The 22,755-nt window shown below is 42.4% G+C and overlaps 2 protein-coding genes across 3 annotated transcripts; both read right to left on the bottom strand.

The window, feature by feature from the left end:
• Positions 1-41: 41 nt before the first annotated feature.
• Positions 42-10,635, bottom strand: ilf3b (interleukin enhancer binding factor 3b). 2 transcript variants are annotated; one of them, XM_072369694.1, is made up of 18 exons: positions 10,556-10,635; positions 9,254-9,350; positions 8,554-8,777; positions 8,284-8,458; positions 8,048-8,195; positions 6,479-6,570; positions 5,206-5,301; positions 4,989-5,100; positions 4,809-4,906; positions 4,620-4,731; positions 4,364-4,477; positions 3,965-4,170; positions 3,699-3,878; positions 3,332-3,613; positions 3,071-3,194; positions 2,936-2,983; positions 971-1,375; positions 42-878 (listed from the first exon to the last, which is right to left on the bottom strand). In XM_072369694.1, the coding sequence occupies exons 2-18, from the start codon at positions 9,254-9,256 to the stop codon at positions 751-753; spliced, it is 2,547 nt and encodes an 848-aa protein (XP_072225795.1). In that variant the 5' UTR covers positions 9,257-9,350; positions 10,556-10,635; the 3' UTR covers positions 42-750. The 2 variants fall into 2 exon arrangements, with proteins under 2 accessions (XP_072225795.1, XP_072225796.1); XM_072369695.1 differs by lacking the exons at positions 42-878; positions 971-1,375 and adding an exon at positions 1,535-2,381.
• Positions 10,636-14,135: 3,500 nt separating this feature from the next.
• On the bottom strand, positions 14,136-21,401 carry LOC140273851 (prostaglandin E2 receptor EP1 subtype-like). The gene is made up of 3 exons (XM_072369524.1): positions 21,175-21,401; positions 18,989-19,902; positions 14,136-16,787 (listed from the first exon to the last, which is right to left on the bottom strand). The coding sequence occupies exons 2-3, from the start codon at positions 19,853-19,855 to the stop codon at positions 16,518-16,520; spliced, it is 1,137 nt and encodes a 378-aa protein (XP_072225625.1). The 5' UTR covers positions 19,856-19,902; positions 21,175-21,401; the 3' UTR covers positions 14,136-16,517.
• Between the last annotated feature and the right edge of the window lie 1,354 nt (positions 21,402-22,755).

Here is a 22,755-nt window from a genome sequence, read left to right as displayed (position 1 = left end):
TTAGTGCACAAATACTTAATACTTGGAGTCAAAACTATGAATTCAAAATAAAAATCATTTATTATTACAAACACACTTTGTTACACATTAACAAACCCACCCAATCCTAAAGCTACACTGAGTGGAAACATGGATTTGACCTCAAGAGTGTGAGAACGTTCCAGTAATCTTCAAAACTGATGGTTAAAATAACTACATCACATCAGGTAAATTACAAAATAAGCCAAAATTACAAACACTGCAGAAAAGAATCAGCATAGAGGGACATTTCTTTAACCACAAAAAATAAATTGTGTTGCTTAATCTACAGCATTTTACGAGTTTCACATGGGGAAAAAAATGCTGCTGCCACTCTTTAAGAAAAAAGAAAAAGTGTGAACCAGCAAATGAGTGATTTATAGCATCAGTCTTCACATTTAGGGATGAGGAGGAGGAGGACTGGTAGCAAAATAGAAAGGTTACAAATGAAATTTAAAAAATAAAATTAAAATAAAAACACAAGACGAAGCACGGACCAGACCACTGAAACGGACCACTAAATTTAACCACAACTCAGCTCTGACATTTAAGAAGTCCACAAATCTCATTTTGTGCTCACATCTGCTACATACAAACCCAAAAGTACATAGGAAGCAAACATGGAAATGGCAGAGAGCACAGGCAAAGTCGTCTAGAACTTTCTTTGGAGAAGGCTTGAGACACTGATGCAGGGTGCTTGGTGCTGATGATTTGGAGAGGAAGGGCAACAGTCTATCTGTACTGGTAACTCATGCCTCCGTCCCCTCTGCCGTAGCCCGGGTTATGGTACTGAGAGGGGCTGGTGCCAAAGCCCTGGTTGCTACCTCCCTGCAAGCTGTAATTGGACTGGTTGTTGAAGCCTACGAGGAAATAGTTGGAAAATTAGTGAAAAGATATTTCAAATTGGAAAAAAACCCAAAAACTTTTAAATGGCCGATTCCCCTTAACTCACCATCGTAACTGTAGTCCTGGTTACCACCAGCACCTCCGGTCACCTGGCTTGGGTATGCAGTGCTGTACGAGTAACCACCTGCACCCCCTTGGTTCTGGTTAAAATTCTTCTTCCCTGGCCCGTACTGGTTATATGCCCCCTGCCCCGAGGAGCTGGGCTGATAGCCTCCGACAGGTCCTAGGTTTCCTCCCGGGGGACCTGGAAAGGCTACCTTCCCACCCTTGTGCATTGGAGGCTTCTTTTTGGGGAGCTTGTTGGCAGCAGAGGCAGTGTAGGCTCCATCACTCTGGTAATAAGAGCCATACGGGCTCTGTGTTGATCCTTGTGCTGTGCTGGATGGAGGCCCACCCAACGGGCTGCTCAATGCTCCAGCTCCTCCATTTGCACCACCATTGTTGTAGTAATCTAGAGCATAAGAGCAGAACACAGTCTTAAAACAAGCAAACTATTGTGTTTGTTAAAGCTTCTGCTTGTATGTTGATTCAATTCTTGTCATTCAGTCAGAATGAATAAAGAAATACTGTAGTAGCACAGTCACAAATGTCACATTTATTTAAAAAAAAAAACAACATATAAAAACAGCTTGAGCAAGAAGTCTTCCATCACTTTACATACATCAGTTCTGTAAGTGCAAACTTAAAGCCAACAGCCTCAATTCATCAATGCCTACTGCTGTTATAGATGGGGCACCACAACAACTAAGTACTGCCAGAGTAAGACCGTCATGCATTCAGTGTAGTCGAGACTTAACAGTGATGCTGATATGACACAGAAACATCAGATTTTACAGAAACAATGTGGCCATTTAAAAAAACAAAAACAAAACAGATGATATAAAATCAGCGTAACCACGATTGGAAGAAACAGAAAGGCAAACAGAGTGAAATTCAAACTAATTCATGTTGAGGTTTCTAAGTGTTCTCATCAAAGTAAACACTGCGGAGACAAAGATAGAAACCAGACTGAAGTGGTCTCGCCAATGATCCGAAAGGCAGTATGTTGTCCAACTCCTTCGCTTAATCATGCTCATGAAACAAAGCCCAGTCCACGCTATGATGAATGGAGACATTCTGCGATAAATTTGCGGAGGTCTGGGTGCTCGGGTTACGTCCACAGCAAGTCGACAGAATGGAGAATGGATGTCTTATGGCTACATGCATGCAGTGGAAGATCGTCTCCCGAGGCGTCGGGACGTGACAAGTGGAACTGGCGTGACCGGACAGAGGGTTGTTGTCACTTTTTTCCCAGGGTTGCGGCCTTGACGGTGAAGGGAGTTTCGTGATGCTGCTGGAACACTACTGAGTATTTTGTCCATTTTAATCCTCTCTACAGGACTGTTTTTGTTTTTCTAAGACTGGGGAGATCTATGTCGCAAACTCGTGGTAGCCATAGCAGTCTGAGACAAAGTCACCTAAAGAGTGAGACAGGGCAGAGAAGGGGGGAAAAAAAAATCAAAATTAGATTTGGTTTATTTTTTAATTGGTTTTGTTTTTTCTGCCTCAAAAAAAAAAAAAAATTGGTGGCAGGCCAACGACACATTTGATCGGATTGTTTTTAAACTATGTTGGTCGTCTTTTAGATTTCTCTGCTCCTGTCACGCTCAGGTAGGTCAGTCCTCAGAACAGGCTGCCAGTAGGAGGAAAGGGGGTACACATAAGAGGGGGGGGGGGGGCTTGTCAAAACAGAATCAGTCCTGTGGCTTAAAGCAGAGAAATGTAAAATCACTCAGCTGGGATTATCCCAGCATGCCGTATCGTTCTCGATTATCTCGATTCTACAGAGAAACCGTTTAAAACAAACTACAATCCCAGAGTCCTGGCGAGAAGCACCAAGCCGCAGGACACCAGAGCATCTTTGCCAACACAACAGCAGACATATTTGATAGAATTCCCGCACGGCAGTCAAAACAAAGGGCCGATCATGACAATAGCAGCGTTAGAGAAGGAGAAACTGTAGAATACTCACTGTAGCCGGAGTTTGCGTTGTTCCCATAACCGTACGTTCCAAAGCCACCTGAGAGGAGGGCACAATAGTAATATGCAGATTTAACACTTTCAGTAATGGCAATCAAGTCTAACCACAGTAAAGGTTGCTTTTTACCTCCTTGGCCATAGCCCCCTCCATTGTTGAAGCCTCTGCCTCTTCCGCGGCCTCGCCCTCCTCTCCCTCTTCCTCTGGGCGCACCTGCTTCTCCGCCTCCCATCATGCCAAACCCTGGAGTGTGCTACAGAGGAAGCACACATCATATAAAGTCTGCAGTAACTCTACATTAAAGTAGTAATGGCTGCTGGGTAGTCATGGGTCAAATTGTTAGGCTGATGGGCCCAGCAGCAGCTGCATTATGTTTCATGGGCAGCTTACCATGGGTGGTCCCTTTTTCTTTTTAGCTGCCTCAGGCATAGAGCCTTCAGGAAACAGACGCTCCAAAGCAGCCAGGGCTGCATAAGCCTTGGCCACCTTTTTATTGGATCCTGTACCCTGGAACTTCTGCCCATCGATCTCCACCTCCATGACAAAGCGTTTGTCGTGGCTGCCACCGGTCTCTGAAATGAGCTCATACTTGAGGCCCCGCCGCTTCTCATTCAGCTCCATGACGGGGTTCTTGCCGTGCTTCGTCAGAATTGGTCCCTGCTGCCGAACAGACTTATTGGGAAGGGAAAAGGATCAGACTGAGAGACCGTTCAGCAGGACAGTGAAGAGACAAACCGCCGCTCGCTGACACACTTACCTCTGCGGCCTCGGTGCGGTCTGCGTTGGCCGTCTCCGTGGTGGCGTTGGTAGTTTCAGCGGGTGTTACTACTGGCTTTACCTCCTCCACAGTTGTTGGCACTACAACCTCTTCCACTTTTATCGCTGGCTCGGCAGTTTTGACTTCCACTCCAGTGGGAAGGCCCATGTCCTGCAGCACCTGGGATCGTCCAGCAGAGTCATGAGCTGGCTGTGTAATCAAATACTTATTTCAGACGTTTCAGATCCTGTAAATGCTGTGCTCACCTTGACGGCTACATGCAGCTTGGCTGTGCGTTTAGATGGGCCGGAAGCCTCAAACGTCTTGCCATCCACCTCTACGGCCATAGTGAAGACTGGAACATGAACCGGGCCAGTCTGAGATATTAGCTTATACTGGAGACCAGGTTTCAGCTGATTCAGCCTCATTAGGGCATTCATAGCCTGAGGGGGCTCAGCCTTCTCCTCTGTAGCTGGAGGAAGAGAAGACTTAAGTATCATCCCACCAAAAACAACAGTGCACATCAAAAGCATGAAGTATGAGGGAATTTATTTTACTAAGTATAAAGAAAGTGAAAATGTATCTTATTTATTCAACTTCCTGTGAATAATCAACCATTAAAACCATCTTTTTAAACCCATGGTTCAACAAACAGGAGCACTTACATTTCTTCTGCAGCTTCTTCTTCTTTTTATTAGGACTCTTGTCATCAGTTCCTTCCTCCTCCTCAATGGGCCTTTTCATTGGTGGGGCGTATGCTGTGCTGGGTGGGATTTGCACTGAATCGCAGCACACAAAATGACCCGTGAAAATACATTACACAACGTCTATGCCTCTACTCTGTAAAAATAATAACAAAGACGTCTCGACAGTGACGGATTTAAGCTCCTTCAAAGTCACAGAGAAGAACACGAGGCTTACCTGTGTAATCGATAGGAGTCTCACTCCGAGGTTTTTTGGGCATTTTAGAGGGAAGGGGATCCATTCCAAGCACTTTGTGAAGCTGTCCGAAAGCCGACAGTCTTAAGGCATGCTGGGGGTAGAGGAAAGGTGGTGGAATTACACATCTAATAAACCGTGAGAACACACAAACTACTTCATTAGTCTCACTTGTGCGCTGGCTGTGATGTCTTCTCTCTGCTGCTGGTCCAAATGACCGATAGCATCCGTGGCCTCCTTCTCGCATGGATCAGATATTCCAGGACCATCTGCAACAGTTTAGGGATTGTGTTTAGAGCAAACATGACACCAAAGTAAGAATTATGACTGCACAAGCAAATAACAGCATGCCTGCCACGAGGATTCCTGAAGCGAGACACTCTAAAACTCTGCGCAGGGCTTCTCCTGCCCCCATGGGCCGGTTTCCTGTGCCAATTGCTTTCTCACTGATCAGCTCCAGTGGCTGCACGGCAGAAGAGAGGGAGACTCAGAAACAGCACAGATTTTTGAGACGCTACTTAATGACTGCGATAGGCACTGAAGCTACGTGTGGGTGTCTCCTGCTCACCCAGCCACGAAGCGGGGCCCATGTGGGGACGCGGGCGCACAAGTCCCTCAGAATCCGAATGACAATGACACAGGAGCGCAGCCCGTTGGCTCTGGCCTGGAAACACAAGCAGGGGGTGGGGGAGGGGAAGGTTTGAGGCAGACAAGCACTTTTAGTCAAAATAAAAAGGTCGCTGTGTGGAACAAAACAAGACCAACATCCAAAGCTAAAATAAATTAATGAAAATAAAACCACACAGACTAGAACAGCTTAGCTTTGTCATTGTGGAAAGATTAAAAGATATTAAGACGATCACTTTGTCGGAAGACCTTATTTACGATCAATCACATTCATGGCTAAGTCAGCAGCCAAAATGATCGGTGGTGTAATTTTCAGATGTAAAACACTTCCATTTGTGGGGGAAAAACCATGCGCGTGTCTTAAAAAGATCAAGAGAAAAGGAGAGAATAAAGCCACCTCAAACTTAAAACCAGCCTTAAAGTAGGAAAACAAGTAGACAATCTTTTTTAAAAGAAGGTGGGGCTTGTTGCGCGGGCTGTTACTGAAATGAGCTGTGGTTCAGTTAGTCACAAATAGGACTCGAGGTGCAATATTCCCATCGATTTTGTGGCACACAGCAACAAAAGCAGCCAGAGAGCAAGAGAGGTTGAGGACGCACACCATACTCATACACTTAGAAGCTGCAAAGATGGAGTGTTACAGGGAAAGCCAGAGATGATGTAAGCGACAGAACTACGAGTTAACAACAAGGAGCATTTATCTCCAACTACCAAATGGGCCAGTAAAAAGTGTTCTACAAGTAGGTTGCATAGATATCTATTTCTAGAAATGGAAAAAAACCAACAAGTCATTCACAGCAACACTGACATTACAGAAATATTGCACCTGGACACGTGGTTGTATTAGTCGCAGATTGTGTGGATTTGAGTTAGACGGCAGCTGTGCTTGAAGGAGAAAACTAAAAATCTCAGGGGCTAAAAGCAACAGTTTGCTTTTAAATGAATGTTACTGCGTATAGAACCTGTAAAGTGAGCAAAGCGACTGTAGAGCAATGTGATGACAACTGTTTCCTAAGAAACGAACACCCAGGTCATCAGGTAATGCTACAGGAAGTACACCTCAAAAGAGTGGGGGGTGGGGGGGGTGAGTAAAAAAGAAAAACACAGGGAACTTCCAAATGAAATAAAAATAAATAAATAAAAAAGAATAAACAGCAAAAAAACAAACTCAAAACTATTTCTGTTTTAGAGACAAATAAAGACAAGATTCAAACCTGGAACCACTTAGCGTGGCGTAGAGATGCCAAGGCAGTTAGGCATTTCTGCCTGTCCAGAACATCCGGGGGATCGTTGACTGAAAGCGTTTCTATTGGCAGGTGGAATAAGAAGACAAGGTACAGTTTGACCAAGGGGAGTTCTGTCAGCCGGCCAGGGGGAACACAGGCAGCCTTCCCAAACCACAGGCTGGAGGGGGAAGGGGAGGGGACCCCTCCACTGGAGAACCATAAAATGCTCTCAACCTCCCAGTTAATGTGGTTTGCACGGCTCCGCACACAACTATTACACTAAACCCCAAAAGAATAAGTGGGTTGTCTAGATATAAGCTGACTTAAAACTAAAAAAATCAATTAAAAAAAAAATAATCATACGACGTATATAAAAAAAAACAACAAACAAAAAAAAAAAACAAAAAAACAACATAAAATTAAAAAATCTATTTACTGAGGGACTATTGGTTTTAAATGGGAGGAAGTCTCTCCATGGTTGCTTCAAGTCAGATAAATGATTTAGTGTCGGTGCCAAAAAAAAAAAAGTCCACTTTTCTGATGTTAACAGGAAGTAGAGCCCCTCCCCTTTGCCCCCATACAGGGTACACTGCACTTTGCCCCTTCCGAGACAGAGAGCGGCCAGTTGGTCAAAGGTCCAGCGTCCCTAAAAATTGACAAACTAGAAGGCTTGACAGAGAGAATCAGAATTGGAACCACAGGCAGAAATTATCAGATGCACAAAAGGTTGGTATCAAAACAAGTCCACACTGCAGCAAAACTGATGGCTTTAGAAAAAAAAAAAGAAAGGACCCAAACCGGGCATCACAGCTCGCACGGGGCTACAGATAAGGTCAAGGCTCCGCCCCCGCTGAAACCAAGATCCTCACTCAAGTTGAAAGCTCTTAAAAAGAACATAAGAAACTCGAAATCTTAACGTTCTTCCTCCGTTTAAGCTGACTGATGCTCTGCAGGCTTCATTCAAGAGTCCCTAATGGCTGCAACCATCACATGTATTGTGAGTGTGGTTGGACACACATGCCGAATTCAAGTGCCCCTTGTCGTTATCTGTAACCCCGGGCCTTTCCTGATAAGGAACATCAGAGACAGTCAACAGCCCACTGCTGGGTCTGACAACCAAAGACAGTTTCATCGGGTGTGTTGCTACTCATTTTTGCTGCAATGCAAACCGTTCATCATCAATGATAAAACACATGCAAACACAGTGGTCTCTCTTTTAGTCTTTGGTTAAATTCTCAGTAAGCCTTCATTTCATCGGTGACCTGATCTTTAAAGGGGAAGAGAAAACCATGTCTTCAGTGGTCAGTAAACTACCTGCCCTATACTGTATATTGGGCCATCAAAAATGTACAATTACATTACATGGAACTATGAGAGTATCTAGAGAGCTATAAGCATAGCAGAGTTTCATTATGTGATGGTGTGTTCTTTCCCCCTAGCTCCATTGAAGGCCCAATAAACAATATCTGTCTAGCCTGGTTGCCTGCCTGGCCTCCCTGCTGCAGAAGGGGTGCCACTAAAAAAAATTAAAGCTGAGGTCCTTGTGTGGGGGCTTACCTCCAGCAGCAGCCCTCTCTATCTCCTCACGAACCAGAGGAGACGTCAGGTGAATTGTAAGGGTGAGAGGGGGCTCTTTGGTGTTCTTGATGACTATGCTGGCTTCACAGATGTTCTGGGTTACAACATACTTGTCTTCTGTTATGGTCTGCAAAGGAGAAACCAGCTGAGCTACAGAGGACCAGACTGTTCAGGTCACAAGTGTGGTTTTGTGTACCGCTGAATCATATTCTCACCTTGAGCTGCGTAACAAGGTTTTCAGACACTTTCTTCAGCAGATTGACGTTAGGTTTCTCCTTACAGAGGAGCACCAGCTCTAAATCCAGGTCCCCCTTTAGCAGCAGGCCCTTAGCAACGAGGCCCACCCTCATAACGCCACGCAGAGAGCGAGTGGCCTGATCCTTGTGCTCACTTTTAGAAGACACAGAAGATACAAAACAAGAAAAATAAAACATTAAAAGTGGGTAATATTACATCTTCTAACTGAGCAAGAGGATGGATCTCACCTTTCTTTATCAGCTTCAGTGCTCTCAGAGTCAGACTTGGAAGTTCCCTTCTCCTGTTTATCCAGCCAGTCAGAGACAGCCTTGAGGGCTCGCTCTGTGTGAGACACCATGTTTTGTACACTTTCCAGCTCCTCCTGAGTTGGGTAGATAGCAGAGTGTTTGGCCATGACATGGCGGTCGTCGTTCATGAAGACACGCATTGCTCTGTGGCGCATTGGAGGAGGCTGGAAGAGAAAAGAAACATGACTGTGAGCTAAAAGGAGAAAAACACTTCAGGTTTCTCGTGAATAATGGCCAGCAGAGACATGATTCATGATACAAACATGCAGGATGGAGTAATCAACTCTGCTGCGGTACAAATGGAAGATTGATTTCTACTTTTGCAAATCCATTAGCATCTGTGCACTTTAGCGGTGGACATCAAACCATAAATATTTACTATTTATAGTACAGACCATTCAACTTCAGTCCATGTCAAGCTTAAACTCTCAGTGATTAAAGACACTGTGTGTGTGTGTGTGTAATCAGGCAAAAGACAATTTCAGCGGGAAGCACGCATTTGTGAAGCTCCAGGCATGCACGAGTGACAACATGTTGAAACCAGTTCTTAAATCCAATGTAACGCGTTTATTGACTTTTACCAGAGGCACATAAATGCCCTTTGACTTTTGACAAAAACAACAGAGAGGGGTTAAATTACCATCGTTGTTCTGAAGAAGGCGGCCACTGCTATGTCCAGTGAATGATCGTAGTAAAAAGCTCTTCTTGGTAAGAGATGGCAATGCTGTTGTCCGTTTCTGGAGGGGGGGGACATAAGTCAAAGTGAACAAAAATAAAGCCAGTTGGCAACCGCGCTATGTCGGCAAAGGATGCATTGTAAATATAGGTGATTTCATGACACCTTAACTACATTATGGTGACGATCAACAGGCTTAATAATTACTCTGGCCACAAATATGTCTGAAAGGTCTTTTTTTCTTTTCAATGTGAAATAAATTGGTCTTTAACCACAGCGACATAACTGGCATAGAGTAACATGACTGACAGAGAACCCAGCTATGTTGTTAACCAAAACAACCGCAAGCCACAGACCAAGAAACATCAAAATAAAGCCTAAAGCCTTGTGTTGGTAAGGTGTCTCTTGCTAAACCTGATGAGAGGAGGCAACTATAAAGAACTGCGGTATTATAACGGATGACTGACTTTTCATTTGTGTTGCCTCCATGTAGTTCTGAGTGCTACCATGGCAACAGAAGGACCTCTCGTTCATCTATCGCGACACACCCACAGAGCCAACATCATATTTTAGTCAATTCAAATTCAGAATCCAGCTGCAAAAGTGAATGAGGTTAAACTCATAACCCACCCTCTCCCACCCCCACAAATAAATCACCGAAGAGTGGCATCAAGCCAAACTCCCCTACTCAAGGCAAATACCTACAGGACAGTGACGCAGCTGTAAATCTGACCATGAAACATACTCGTCAATTCAAACATAAAGAGTGCCATGTGAAGAAGAGTCAGTATCGAACCGAACGGCTCCATTCGAGGAATTTAAAAATAGACGCCATTTTAATTCGGCACAGAGGCTGACTGAAGACGGCAGCTAGCTAACCGCTCGGACGAAATAACACTCACCGACTGTTACAAGCTCAGCTGGTATGACACCAAACTGCAAAAGCCAAAGACATATAGTATCTATGGTTCCTGTCAGTCGCGCAATCAACTTACACGAGAGTGGCGACTTGGAAATTAGATTTTGGGCTGGTTAGTTGTCAGACATCAAAATGGTCGAGGAGACAAGAGCGGCGCAGGACCCCATTGAATCTTCAACCACAATTAGCAATAGCGAGCTAGCTTTGCCGAACAAAAGCCAAAATACAAGCTTCTAAAGGAAATAAAGGCGTGTTAGAACAGAGCAAGAAGCCTCGATACTTAATTTGATGTTCAAATAGCTACAAAAACGTCAAGGGCAAAATATGTATGTTTTCTTGGTACTTACTGTGATATTGTTGCCGCTTACAGACCGTGCTAGCCTGCTGCACGCTAGCTTTCAACTCTGCAGCAACAGTGTTTAAAGCGAAACGCCCACGATCTGGAAAAGTTGGCGCTAATTGGTGGAAACTTGGGCGAAACTGCTAATGTAGCCAATAGAAAAATAGAGGTACGGGACAAAGGGCGTGGTAAGCAGTACCTCATCGACATCGCTCTGGTGGTCAGTATTGGGGGCTTGCTGATCATATCCATTTGTATTGCAAGTAATGCAATTACTCAGTTACAGTTAAGATAACATAGGACGTAATTAAGTGCGTTTTAAATGTTAGAAAAGAGTAGAAGAAACAATATGGCAATATTGTTGGAGCAGCTTTAATATGCAAGTATTAAAAACTGAGCTGCAAATTTATGTCTCATCTCACGTTTCTTTGGGGTTTAACAAAAACATACTAATATCTGCAATATCTGATAGATTTATTTTTATCACCGCTAAATGTTACAGCCTGTGTTATATGCTGTTGTTAAGCCTAACCATTATTTGACATTTCTCCATTATAAAGTTAAATGTCATATCCTCTAAATAAACAAAGGATTACCAGGTGAAACAGCACTTCCATATTGTATCAGTTTAGTCCAACAAGACTGTGTACTTCAAGGAAATTGTCATTATCTTCGCTACATACGTGTCGTTCATCATGTCATCAATCTCGATCATCCATCTAATGTGGAATTCCGAGAATCCGTTATGGTGATTACTTTAATCCCAGACAGCAGTTTTAATACAGATCATTGTGCATAAATGACCTTTAGCTTGACTGAGTACTCACTAAGGGGATAGAAGGGATATAAATTATTGCAGCTCAACTGTGAGTAAGTGTTTAACTTCCCTGGGAAGATGCTGTTACACGCAATGAATCAGCCCATGGTAAATATGTCAGCATTTAAAAAGCTCTGGAAAAGCTCTTAAACTCATGTTGGGAAAATGATCAGGAATACTGTCTGAAATTCAAAAGCATAGGATATTTAATCATCTTGTAGCAAGGGAACATTTTACATGAAGAGGCTATGATGCAGATGTTCAAAAATGCAGAATTCTCAGGAAACTTTCAGAGGATAGAGGAGACGGAGGGTTGCATTTTTGCTGATACGAGTCATGAGACATTCCCCTCTGCCATCCTGGGAGCAGACAGTGGTGCTGATAAGTCCAAGGTTGTGGAATATTCTCATCTCGGAGCAGACAGTGGTGTTGATAACGCCAAGGCTGTGGGACACTTCCTCTTGAGAGCAGACAGTGGTGACTTCTCCGAGTGCAGCTTATCCTCATGGATAGGTACAATATTTGCAACATAAGCAGTTACACAGAAGTGGAAATGATTATGTGGTCATAAAGGATAAGATTTTTTCTATCAGCTCACTAATGAACATGTAATGTATTGTATCTTGTTTGTAAATGGCCATTGTGAAAACATGAGACTGGGGTTTTATGGGAGTTATGTGAGGTCTTGAACTGTAGTTAGTGACTGAAAAAAATAGGAGAAATTAATATAAACTCAGTGAACACTGGCAGTTTTGTTATATTTGTGTTATATTTGGACAGATGAAGGCACTCTGCAGTATTATAAGCTATAACGGCGACAGGTTGTGGCGCTACATGTACTGCACAGACATGAGTGGTAATGAGATGCTCATCTAACCTTTGAACAACTTTATTGCCTGTACATTTGTAAGCAAACTGTAGTTTTGCTGGAATATTGCATTTGGAGAGGAAGGTGTCTCTCATGCAGGTTAAAGTTGTGCGATCTCTGGGCACTTTGACGCCAACAGCAGGGAGGTAGAGCTTCAGATCCTGTCACAAAATGTTGGTGTTCTTGAAACTACTAAACCACTATCAGCAAATACTAATAAATAGTCAAATATGAGACGGTGTGAGAAGAAGAGGACGCAAAGAAGGGAATGTTTAAAATAACTATATAAATAGCACATTCAATTACAAATGATGCTGAACTTTAGAGAATTTAAAAAAACTAAAGAAATTCTTTTGATTTCAAATTAAATCAGTTGATCAGTGATTGTGTCCAACTTTGTAGCATCAAAGTAAAAACATGTATTTGGGTGGCACATTTCATTCATGACTGAATTTTCACCGCCGTCCAATGATTTACAATCAAATAAATGAAAGAGATAATGTGACTCTTCGTCAGTTTCTGGAAACAGAACTTTGTGTTTTAAAAACACATCTAAAATGACAAATCAAAGAGGTGTAATATAAATCTCCAGATATCTTGTTTTCATATGATTGCCTCATTTTTACTGCAGAACTCAGTCTTTAGAGATCAGAATAGAATAGAATGCCCTTTATTGTCATTATACATTATACAAAGAAATTGGAGAGCTTCTCCTGTGCTCAGTGCAAAACAATTACAAGTAAAAAAAAAAGTGCTGATTTGCACAATGATAATATAAGAGATAAGAGAGTATGAATATGTTGAAAATATAGTAAGAGAAAAAGTATTGCACATAGCGTTCAATGAGAACAATAGCAGCAGTTTTCATGTAACTGTACATGTTATGTACATGTGAGAGTTCAGGGTGTTGATGGCTTTAGGAAATAAACTGTCTCTCAGTCTGTTTGTCCTTGCTTGTAAACATCTGTAGCGCCTACCAGACGGCAACAGCTCAAACAGCTGGGAACCGGGATGTGAACTGTCCTTGGTGATGTTGTGAGCTCTGCTGAGGCACCGGGTGGAGTAGATGTCCATCAGGGAGGGGAGAGGACAGCCAACGACCCTCTTTGCTGCTTTGACTGTCCTCTGAAGCGTCGCTCTGTCTGCCTCAGTGCAGCTCCCGTACCAGGTGGAGACACAATACGTCAGCAGGCTCTCGATGTACTAATGTACTAAACAGCAGTGCACAGAACACATCATTAAATGGGATGAAAGTTTAAGTCTTTGTGGAGAGAAGTGAGAATCTGTATTAATTTCCTCTGAACTGTGAACCATTCTTGTATAGCACATGGACAACAACACAAACTTCAAAGACATTTCTTAAATTTTAGAATGAAAGCTTATTTAGCTCAGAGTAATAAGAGTGGAGAAAAAAACACTATAAATGAAATAAAAAAACATTAAATGACTACCTTCGTCTTGATTTCACTTCTCTTCTCCTCCTATTGATTGTTTCTGATACTTGGAGACTTCGTCCTCCTCTTTTTGAACATCCGTTGGGATAAATTTGACTTGCTACGCAGGCGCCGCTCAGTAGATGGCGCCCTAAGAGACCTAAGTTTTAACTAGATGTGTTGCCACCTGTGACTCTCTAATGAGGTTCCATTTTTTTTGGAATCCATCTCAACCTGATTCTATTTTTTTAAAGGTTCAAAGTTCTGAGAAATGTAGGCCGATAGTTTATGTTTCCTTGCAAAGAAAACATCAGTTGTGTGACTTCTTTGTTTGACTGTATCAGCTTTATCTGTGGGCTTGTTTCCACAGGATGTTCATAATATGAGTGAAGGTAAAGAAAGGAAACATTATCATACCACAATAAAGTGGTAAAAGGCATTAGATTGACCACGATTCAGATGAAGATGAAAGATTTAAAGGAAAGAATTTATTATGTACATAATACATTCTCTTTTGCTGACAATATCACATTCAATTAGCTTTACTTCAGTCCCCCTGGAAAAACTTGGGGAAAATAAATGCACTGTACGTACATTCACCACACACAACGCAGACAGACATTCGCGTCAGAGCACAACACATTTTGTTTTTCACATCTTCATGCTGAGGTAAAAGCGCAGCCTTTCTTCTTTGCTCACGTGTGAGCGTTAACACAAGTCACTGACTTTACACTGGGTCAGATTACAAAGCTAACAACATTTAAACACAAAACCTTTGAGTTGAGATGCTTTCTTAAGGACTCCACTAAGTCTTCAATTTAGGAAAAAGTTAATCTATTCAAGTCCAACTCACAAAATCTTTTACTTACTTATAATGTGCTTAAACAAAAGACTTTCTACAAATACATCTGAAACATCATTGGAGAAAGAGAAGCCAGCTGAACAAATGAGACAAAAATATTGTACTTGGAAATGTATCTTATAGTGGAAAATATTCCAATACTATAGATCTGTGATTGGTAAAAGTGCAAAAAAAAGTGTTTTAGATCATTTCTTTGAACAGAGCAGCTTCGGCTCTGGGATGTTAGTGGGCTTCCTCACATGAATTATTTCCGGATGACCCACAATCTCTTAAGATCAATTTCATGGACGTTTCCTTAACGTTTGCTGATTCCAGCCAGCCCAGTCTCACCAGATAACCTGAAATAGTTATATTTGTCCGCTTGTCTAAAATGGACCACCGTCACAATAAGTAAGATTGTACATTGTGAGACGATCACGTATCCCTAGGTCATTGCTTTCTGTCCGGCAGGGTTTATGTGACACGACGGGAATCAGGACAAATGAACAGTGAACCGTATCAGCTTTAACCACGTAGATTCAAGTAACTTTCTAACTCTGTATTTTGTAACATGTAGACCTGACCATGTGCTTTAATTCCAACCCTAATGATATGCTTGACCTTTCCCAGGTGAGAGCGCAGTAGAAAAGCAAAAAGTCGCAAACGTCGTCAGGACAACAACTGTAACACTTCTGTAAAGACTGTCCTCTTCCCCATAACGTGCCCGTGTAGCGTTTGTTCATGAGGGCAGTTACAGCGTGTCATTATGTTCAAATAAATATGCGACTTCTTGTGGTTGTGAGAGCAATGGCATTGCGTTGTATAAAAGACCTCCCAAGTCATTTTGATTTCTAACCCAAACCACATGATTATTGCATGACATTATTGCCTAAAGTCTACAGGAAATAATCTAATAACCTTCTAATAACCCAGCCATCCTCTGTCTTTACGAGGGTTTGGGGGCTTGTTGAGTGAAAGACTTGACAATGAGATCTACTCCAATGTGGAAATACATTTCTAAGTTATATTCATCCCTCCCTCCGCTTGTAGGGGCGTAACTTTACAGCACACTGTCATGAACCCTATGTCACCATGCTTTACAAATGGGATGATGTTCTTGTACTGGGATTCATTGCTTTCCCTTTTCCCAGCGGAACACTTCTCAATTAAACTGTTTTGCTCTCACAAAGTTCACAGAACATATTTCCAACATTCTTGGGACTTGTTCATGTTATTAATCAAATGGCAGATGGGCAGCAAAGTTCTTTTTGAGGAGTTGTAACTTTTTCCTTGTATCCCTGCCACGCACGTCTTGATGCTCCGCATTCTCCTGATGGTGGACACATGAGCATGAACTCAATTAGTGACCTCGCTGTCTTTTGTGCATTTTGATTGATGAGGTGTCTTTCGGTTTCCTACATTTGGGCACAATCTGTCTGACTGTGGATTGGCGGAGTGTCGAACTCTTACCAGATGGTTTTGCAACATTTTTCAGCACGATGAGCATAAATAACTCTTTTTCTGAATCTCCAGAAACTGCTTCGCTCGACCCACAATGTAACAACATGTGAGGATCAGACTTTCAGTAAATACACAACCTAGTATAACATTTCATCTCATTTGTTTCTGATGTTTTTGGCTGTATTTGTGCAGAATCACTGCAAATCCTGAAGGCTTCATAACTTTCAAACACCACTGTATATGTGCTCTCATAGAGGACAGGCTGCTATTGCACTCTGGTGCAAACTAGTAGCAGTTTTCTCTGAGTTGGGACCGTTTTTCCCTTTTTGCTCATACAGAGAACCAAACTCAGACGTTATTCTTAACCAGCCAGCGTTTCAGTTCTGAAACACTGAGATCCCCACTCATTACGCTACATCAACAGCCATCTGGGTCGCTATTACTCCTACCAAACATAACAGGAAGCTCTTTATTTTAACACCTGTTGATTGACGATAGCGTCCATCTCACTGACATGTGAAAGACATAGATGTCAAGTCCCTTTTCTTCTTACTTTAAATCGTTTTTCTCTGTTTTCAGAGGAGAGTTTGCATCCAGGCGGACGGAGCGGAATATGCTTCCCTTGAAGCTGGTCTGCTTTTTGGTGATGCGGTAGATTTTTCTGAGGATGGCACGTCGCAGCAGGATGTAGACCCAGGGATCCAGGATCTGATTCCAGGTTGCCATTCTGACACCGGTCACCATGAGCCCGCTGTAGGTGATTTTGTCACTGTGTAGAGGGTCAGTGTAGGAGCGTGTAGCTGAGATCAGTCCAAACACCTTATAGACAAAAATAAAGAAAACAAACAAACCAAGATCATAAGTTTAGTTTCGCATCGTCTTATAAAGTGATTAACAAACTCCTGTCCAGTTTATTGCAGAAGAATCTGATGCATGTGCCAGAACACACTTACAGCTACCGTCAGTCAGCTTAAACCTGACTGATGTGGTGGGGTTTGAGGTAGGTTAGTTCCAACTCTCACTGTGAGGCCAAACATTCTCAGAAACATCAAAAGCTTGAGTTTCAAAAGGGTACCAAATATCCCACAATGTGAATTGTATATGATATGATGCACATGTAGAACATGGTGTGATAAAGGGAGAAAAAAAAGACATGGAAAATCTGATTGTGGCAGATAGCTGAGGGTAAGACTATTTTTTCCAACTTCACAGAAAATGAAAAGGGATTTTAAAGCTGAAACACACTGCAACACATCTGTTGGGCAGCTGCTGTAAGCCCGAAATGCAACAAACTCTCCTCTGCTTTAACATTGTGAAAGACAGAGCGTGTCAAATAATCAATCTGGCGTGTCAGTTTGAAACAATGACAAGAAAAGGATCTTAAAAGAGAGGTTAAAACGGAGGTGTGACAGGATGTGATTTCAACAACATGAAGATACAAGAACGCCAGGTTTCTACGGGATTGTCCAGACTACCTACAGCTACTGCCTACCTCTAATCATCACTATTAGTAACTCTCTTGTGATGACGGGGCTTTCCTAATGCAGAGGTCGGACTTGTTCCAGCAGGTGCGCGGAGAGTTTCAAGAACCGCTTTGTTCAAGTCACTATTTCAAAGTATTAAATCTACATCGTTCTTAAAACATTATTTAGATATCATGACGGTTTATTGACAGGTTTATCTGTCTTTCAGCATCATTCCATCACAGGTAATCTGTAAATCGGTAAACTGTTCTTCTCCGATAGGGAGACCTTCCAGGTGAATTTAACATTCAGAAACCATCTGGTGTTGGTTGATTTCTGACTTGAAATATTGTCTGTGCTCCAAGTTTTATACAGTATGCGTGGGATAAAGGCAGGTGAAGGATTTTCGCTTCATTTTGTTGACATATTAGGGTTTCAAAGGGAAATTATGCACAGCAATCAGAAAAGAGCTTTATATGTGAATGCTTCTGAAGAAGAGATGGCTCGGAGTATTTCTTCTGTTTCGTTGGATTGATTGTAAAACATCTCAGGTACCAACTTTTGACAGAAGTCAACACTGAATACTCCTAGTTGTCATTATATTTTTGGATTGAAGTCTTTAAGTTTAAGAAAGTATTTTCTCACAGAATATGGAATGATTTGCACAAATCCCCACAAAAAGCTTGGTGAAATAGACACAAAATTAGTATCTTTTTCTTTTTACTGGTCTGAAAGTGCAAAAATCTTAAGCTACACTTAGATTTATGTTTCCATTGCCGTACAACAATGACGTGCGTTTTTGTCAACTCCGAGATAAATGAAATATGCTATAAGCAAGGTGGTTTTTACGTTTTTTTCTCAACTATCAAAAAATCCAAAAAATCCAGACAAATCAAAAAATCACACACTCAACTCCAAAACTTCAAATTTCCAGGCTGAAACCAAACTCCGCTCCAAACTAAAACTGAAACAACACAAAAGCGCTAAAAAAAACACTGGCAAGATCATTTCAAACAAGTCCCTAAAGCTGAAGTTAGTCATGTTGCTCATAGAACTAAATGAATTCAACGCAGTGTATAAAACAAAAAAAATCTTTCTGCTATCGCCTCCCATCTCTGATCTTGTTTTCTTCCCTTATTCCTCCTCCTCTCCTTTGGCCTCATCCACTTCCTTTGCATATTTCTGGATCCTTCTTACCAAAGCAAACGTATCTATCTCCTGAAGGTCCTAGTTAGTGAGTCAAGGATTTGAATGCTTAATATTTCGAAGCGGATATTTTTTATTTTTTTTGCCAACCGGGTTCAAGCTTTGCTGACTTGAATAACTGCTTCTAACTTCCATTGCTTTGAGCACCTAGTGTGGGTTATGATATATGCAGGAATTTGTGTTTAGTTTTGCAGATACACAAATCTGGTTAATCTGTCAAAACAGGGGAATAGTGTTTATAGTTTAGGGAAAATGGAGATTTGTTTTGGCAAACGGCCTCATGGTTTTGAATTTTTATCATCTGATTAAAGTATTCTTCTGTCTCACTTGTTAGATTTTCCACAAACTCACCAGCAGAGGGCTCCAGCAGATGCAGGAGGTGACCATGATGCCAACTAGCTGGACCACCATTTCTGTGTCATGAGACCTGGCTGAGAAGCGCTGGGAGCAGGACCTCTTCTTTAGCCGGGCTATGACAAGAGTGATCCCACTGATCGTGTTGCACACAAAGGCCAGCGCCAGAGAGCTCAAAGCCAGTCCAGAGAACAGTATCATGAAGGCCAAATCTGAGGCTTTCGTGTCCTCCATAACCCTGATAAAGCACCACGTCCCTGGGTATTGATGAGTGTAGTCACCGAGCTGAAAGGAGGGCAGCAGGGCCACACATAAAGCCAGGAACCAGATCATACTTAGTGCTATTTTCGTCCGCGCTGTGGTCACCAGACGAGCGTGCAGCAAAGGTCTGGTGACGCCCAGACAGCGTTCGACAGCCATGGCGCAGCCCAGAAAGAGTGGGCATAGTCCAAAAAAGACCATGGAGCCTCCTAGAAACTGGCATGAGGCATCTGGATTTGCAGGATCCCCCAGAAAGCTGTATGTATTGTTGCCCTTTGACCCAGCGTTCGCTGAGTATCTCCTCATGACCAACGCTCCAAGGATGATGTGTCCCGCCAGATCTGTGGCCACCAGCGAGCTAGCAAAGAGCAGGAAAGTGGCCTTTGACCTTTTGCGGAAGCGATTATAAGCTTTGATGAGAATGATGAGGGCCACCACGTTGAACAGGATACCCAGAGTCATGTTGAGGCCTGCGGCTGCTGGGTTCCGTTGAGCGGTGACATTACGTGCCACCACATCCTTCACCTCAGGATTCTGCACCATGATGGTCTGGTTAACAGAGGCGATGATGCCCGAGGAGTTGAAGCGCGGCATCGCCAGCATCACAGCTGGGCCCCTGGGCTGATGCTGTTCCTGTAGCCGAGAAGGTACTGAGAAGATAAAAAGGACCGGATTAGAATGATGAAACTGATCTTTTGTTCCAGAACGAGGGAAGAAAGTCCCCAGCTGTATGAAGTCTGCATGATTTCTTTCAACTTCCTCTCAAAGTAAAAAGAAAACAGCCACACCCTTCCACCAGAATCTTTCATGAGTATCTTGGGAGCAGGAATGACCACCGGAAAGTAGTGCATATGTGCACAAAAACATTTAATTTCAGAGCTGATTTAGGGAGAACACAACACACAAGGGAATATTAAGTTTATATGCTCCAAAAATGAGCTCCCAATCAACGATTGAAGAGTTATTTCAAGCAAAATTGTAACTGACTCAACTATGCATGTTATTGAAAAGTTGGCTAAAATACTGAACACATTCAGAGGTGAAAAAACCCCACCCAAACCAGATCCCCACCCTCTCCCTCCCCTACCTGCTCTCCAATGAAAGTTGGACTGCCCTCCCTGTTTGCAGAGGGAACTTTAATTAACCTTTAATTCTTCTCACCACCATTACCCCTGCACACCCTGCATGCTTAAAATATTCTCACACAGGGGACTAACCTCTCTCAAAGGGCACGTAACGCTACCAGCGCCAAAGACAGTCGTTAGTCTTTATGATAACACATTTGTTGACAGCTCTCTGTGAGGTTTTCAAGAAAAGAGCCTCGGTTTTCTCTTCATACAAATCATCGAGGAATTCTGAACAAGTCCCAACAGTTGCTGTTGAGTACGCATTCCTTTAAAATGTCATTACACTGCTGCAGCAGTAACGGGACTGACAGCACTTTAAATCAAATCAAAATGATGCCTTCGTGCAGACATGCAAGCCGATTAAATGTGCATTTATTCTCTTGAAGTTTGTGTTCATCAGATTTAAAAGCCTGACCGTGAAATTCCATTGAAATTGTGCTTGTTTTTATTGTCTTTACACACATCTGTGCACTTTTTCCTCATCTCAATAGGATTTTTCTCAATAGGAGTTCTTTTCAGATTTCCATGATTTGAGACAGCAGTTTCTCTGTTTAAATGATATTTTCTGGTTTTAAATATGAATCTGTAATTGTAAACATCATTTAAAAATTTCTAGACGCTTTATTTTTGATGCACTTTATTGTCTCTTTTGAATGTTTCTTATGTTTTCAAATCATTTCAATCCATCTAAACACTTCATACTTTAGCACCATTAAATATAATTTGAACTGAAAGCCCCAGGGTATGTGCATTTGGTCCTCTGAACATAATCACGTAAAAAGTTACTTTACCTACCTTTGATTTGACAAATCCATGGGGATGATCAGCATCGATTTGATCTGGACAATTCGTCATAATGGGTGCTTCTGAAGAGAAATTAATCCAGGTTGTTCTCCTTTTGTGTTGTTCCAAGGTAAGAAAATGTCTTCACCTGAGATGTTTTCTTGTTCTGCAGCTACATAGCAACTCCTCCCTCAGAACAAGCAGCCTCCCTGTCGCGTTGCACAAGCATGTTCTCTGTTACTCTGCTGCTGGGTGGCTTTTATACTCAGCAGCTGCACTGAGCTCACATCGCCTCTGGGTGTCTCAGTCACTGAAAACTAATAATTTCCTCAAGGCAGAGACTCTCTGGAGTATGTGGAGTGAATGTGCTTCTAAGAGAAACCCCAGGGAAGGAAATTGATAGCCTAAAGGTAGCTTCTTCTGGATTCACCTCACCAATAGTTATGCAGGATACAGGGGTTAAGATGTTGAGCTTAAAATGATGATGCTTGACAAACAACTGATCTGAGATCGCTTCAATTGTTTCTAGATTCAGTTCTAGATTTAGCAACGTTATTTGGCCACGAATGAGGTCAGCTCAGTAAATATAGTGAATGACCAGTTTTTTTCAGCACAAGCATATTCCAAAATGGTGATGTCAGAATTCATCAGGTTCAAATTGTGACAGAGTGCTCAGGGAGCATGGTACATCATTTTCACAGTGTCTAAAGCCCGCTGAGAATCTTTGGCATCTTTGGCATTAGCTGTAAGTGAGAAAGCCTAATGAGAAAGCCTTTCTCATTTGTAGCTAATGCCTGCCACATCCCAGGCTGGGTGAGCTGAGTCGCCAGCCACTATCCATCGAGACTGGGCCGAGCGAGTGAGTAGCTGCTAGCTTGGTTTGGTGATGAGCCACCAGGGAATGTGACGTCAACGTTTTTTTTGGATGCCATATTTCTATTCTTGCTTGCTCTGAGACTTTTTTTGGTATGCACAGGTCCGAAATGTCAACTTCAGGATGTCTCTTAACTCAAGCTGCAGGATCCGCTTCTGAAATCATATCTCAGTCTTGCCCAGTACAAATATAGAAATCACATTTTTAAGGAGTATCAGTATTAAAACCCATTACATCTCACATAAACTCTTCTCCACAACATTTGACCATTTTTAGCCAAACAAAACAAACTAATTAGCCACCAGTTAACCTAAACAGAGGTAGTGGGAGAGGATTCCTCACAAGATGGCGTTACTGTCCCAGCATACAGCACAACTTTACTATCTTTGCATCCTCTAAAACCAGTAGCCACTTGCACCTGCTAGCTTGGCTGGGGAAGTGGGCGCTTGCCTGCATTAGCCCCCGGGGCTAACTTGCGGTGGCTTTTGATTTAATGTTGGTCCTGGTGAGTAAAAAATCCCCATTCATAGAATACGGAAAAAGTAGTAGTCATACCTAAACAAAATTAAGGCCAGTATGCGCCACCTAGTCATCGTCATTGTTTGTAAATCTTTCAGAAATTAAAAACACTCCCCCGGCTCAACTTTGGCTCGTCAAAACAGCCTCAGCGGCCCTGTGTTCAGTTTCTGTCAATGTGAACCAGCTGTGCTCCCAACATT

This window comes from Leuresthes tenuis, unplaced genomic scaffold (assembly GCF_036924035.1).
Source record: "Leuresthes tenuis unplaced genomic scaffold, fLeuTen1.0.hap1 SCAF_17, whole genome shotgun sequence".
Classification (NCBI taxonomy): Eukaryota; Metazoa; Chordata; class Actinopteri; order Atheriniformes; family Atherinopsidae; genus Leuresthes; species Leuresthes tenuis.
The sequence above is the reverse complement of the archived record's forward strand: the minus strand, read 5'-3'. Positions and strand labels throughout refer to the sequence as shown.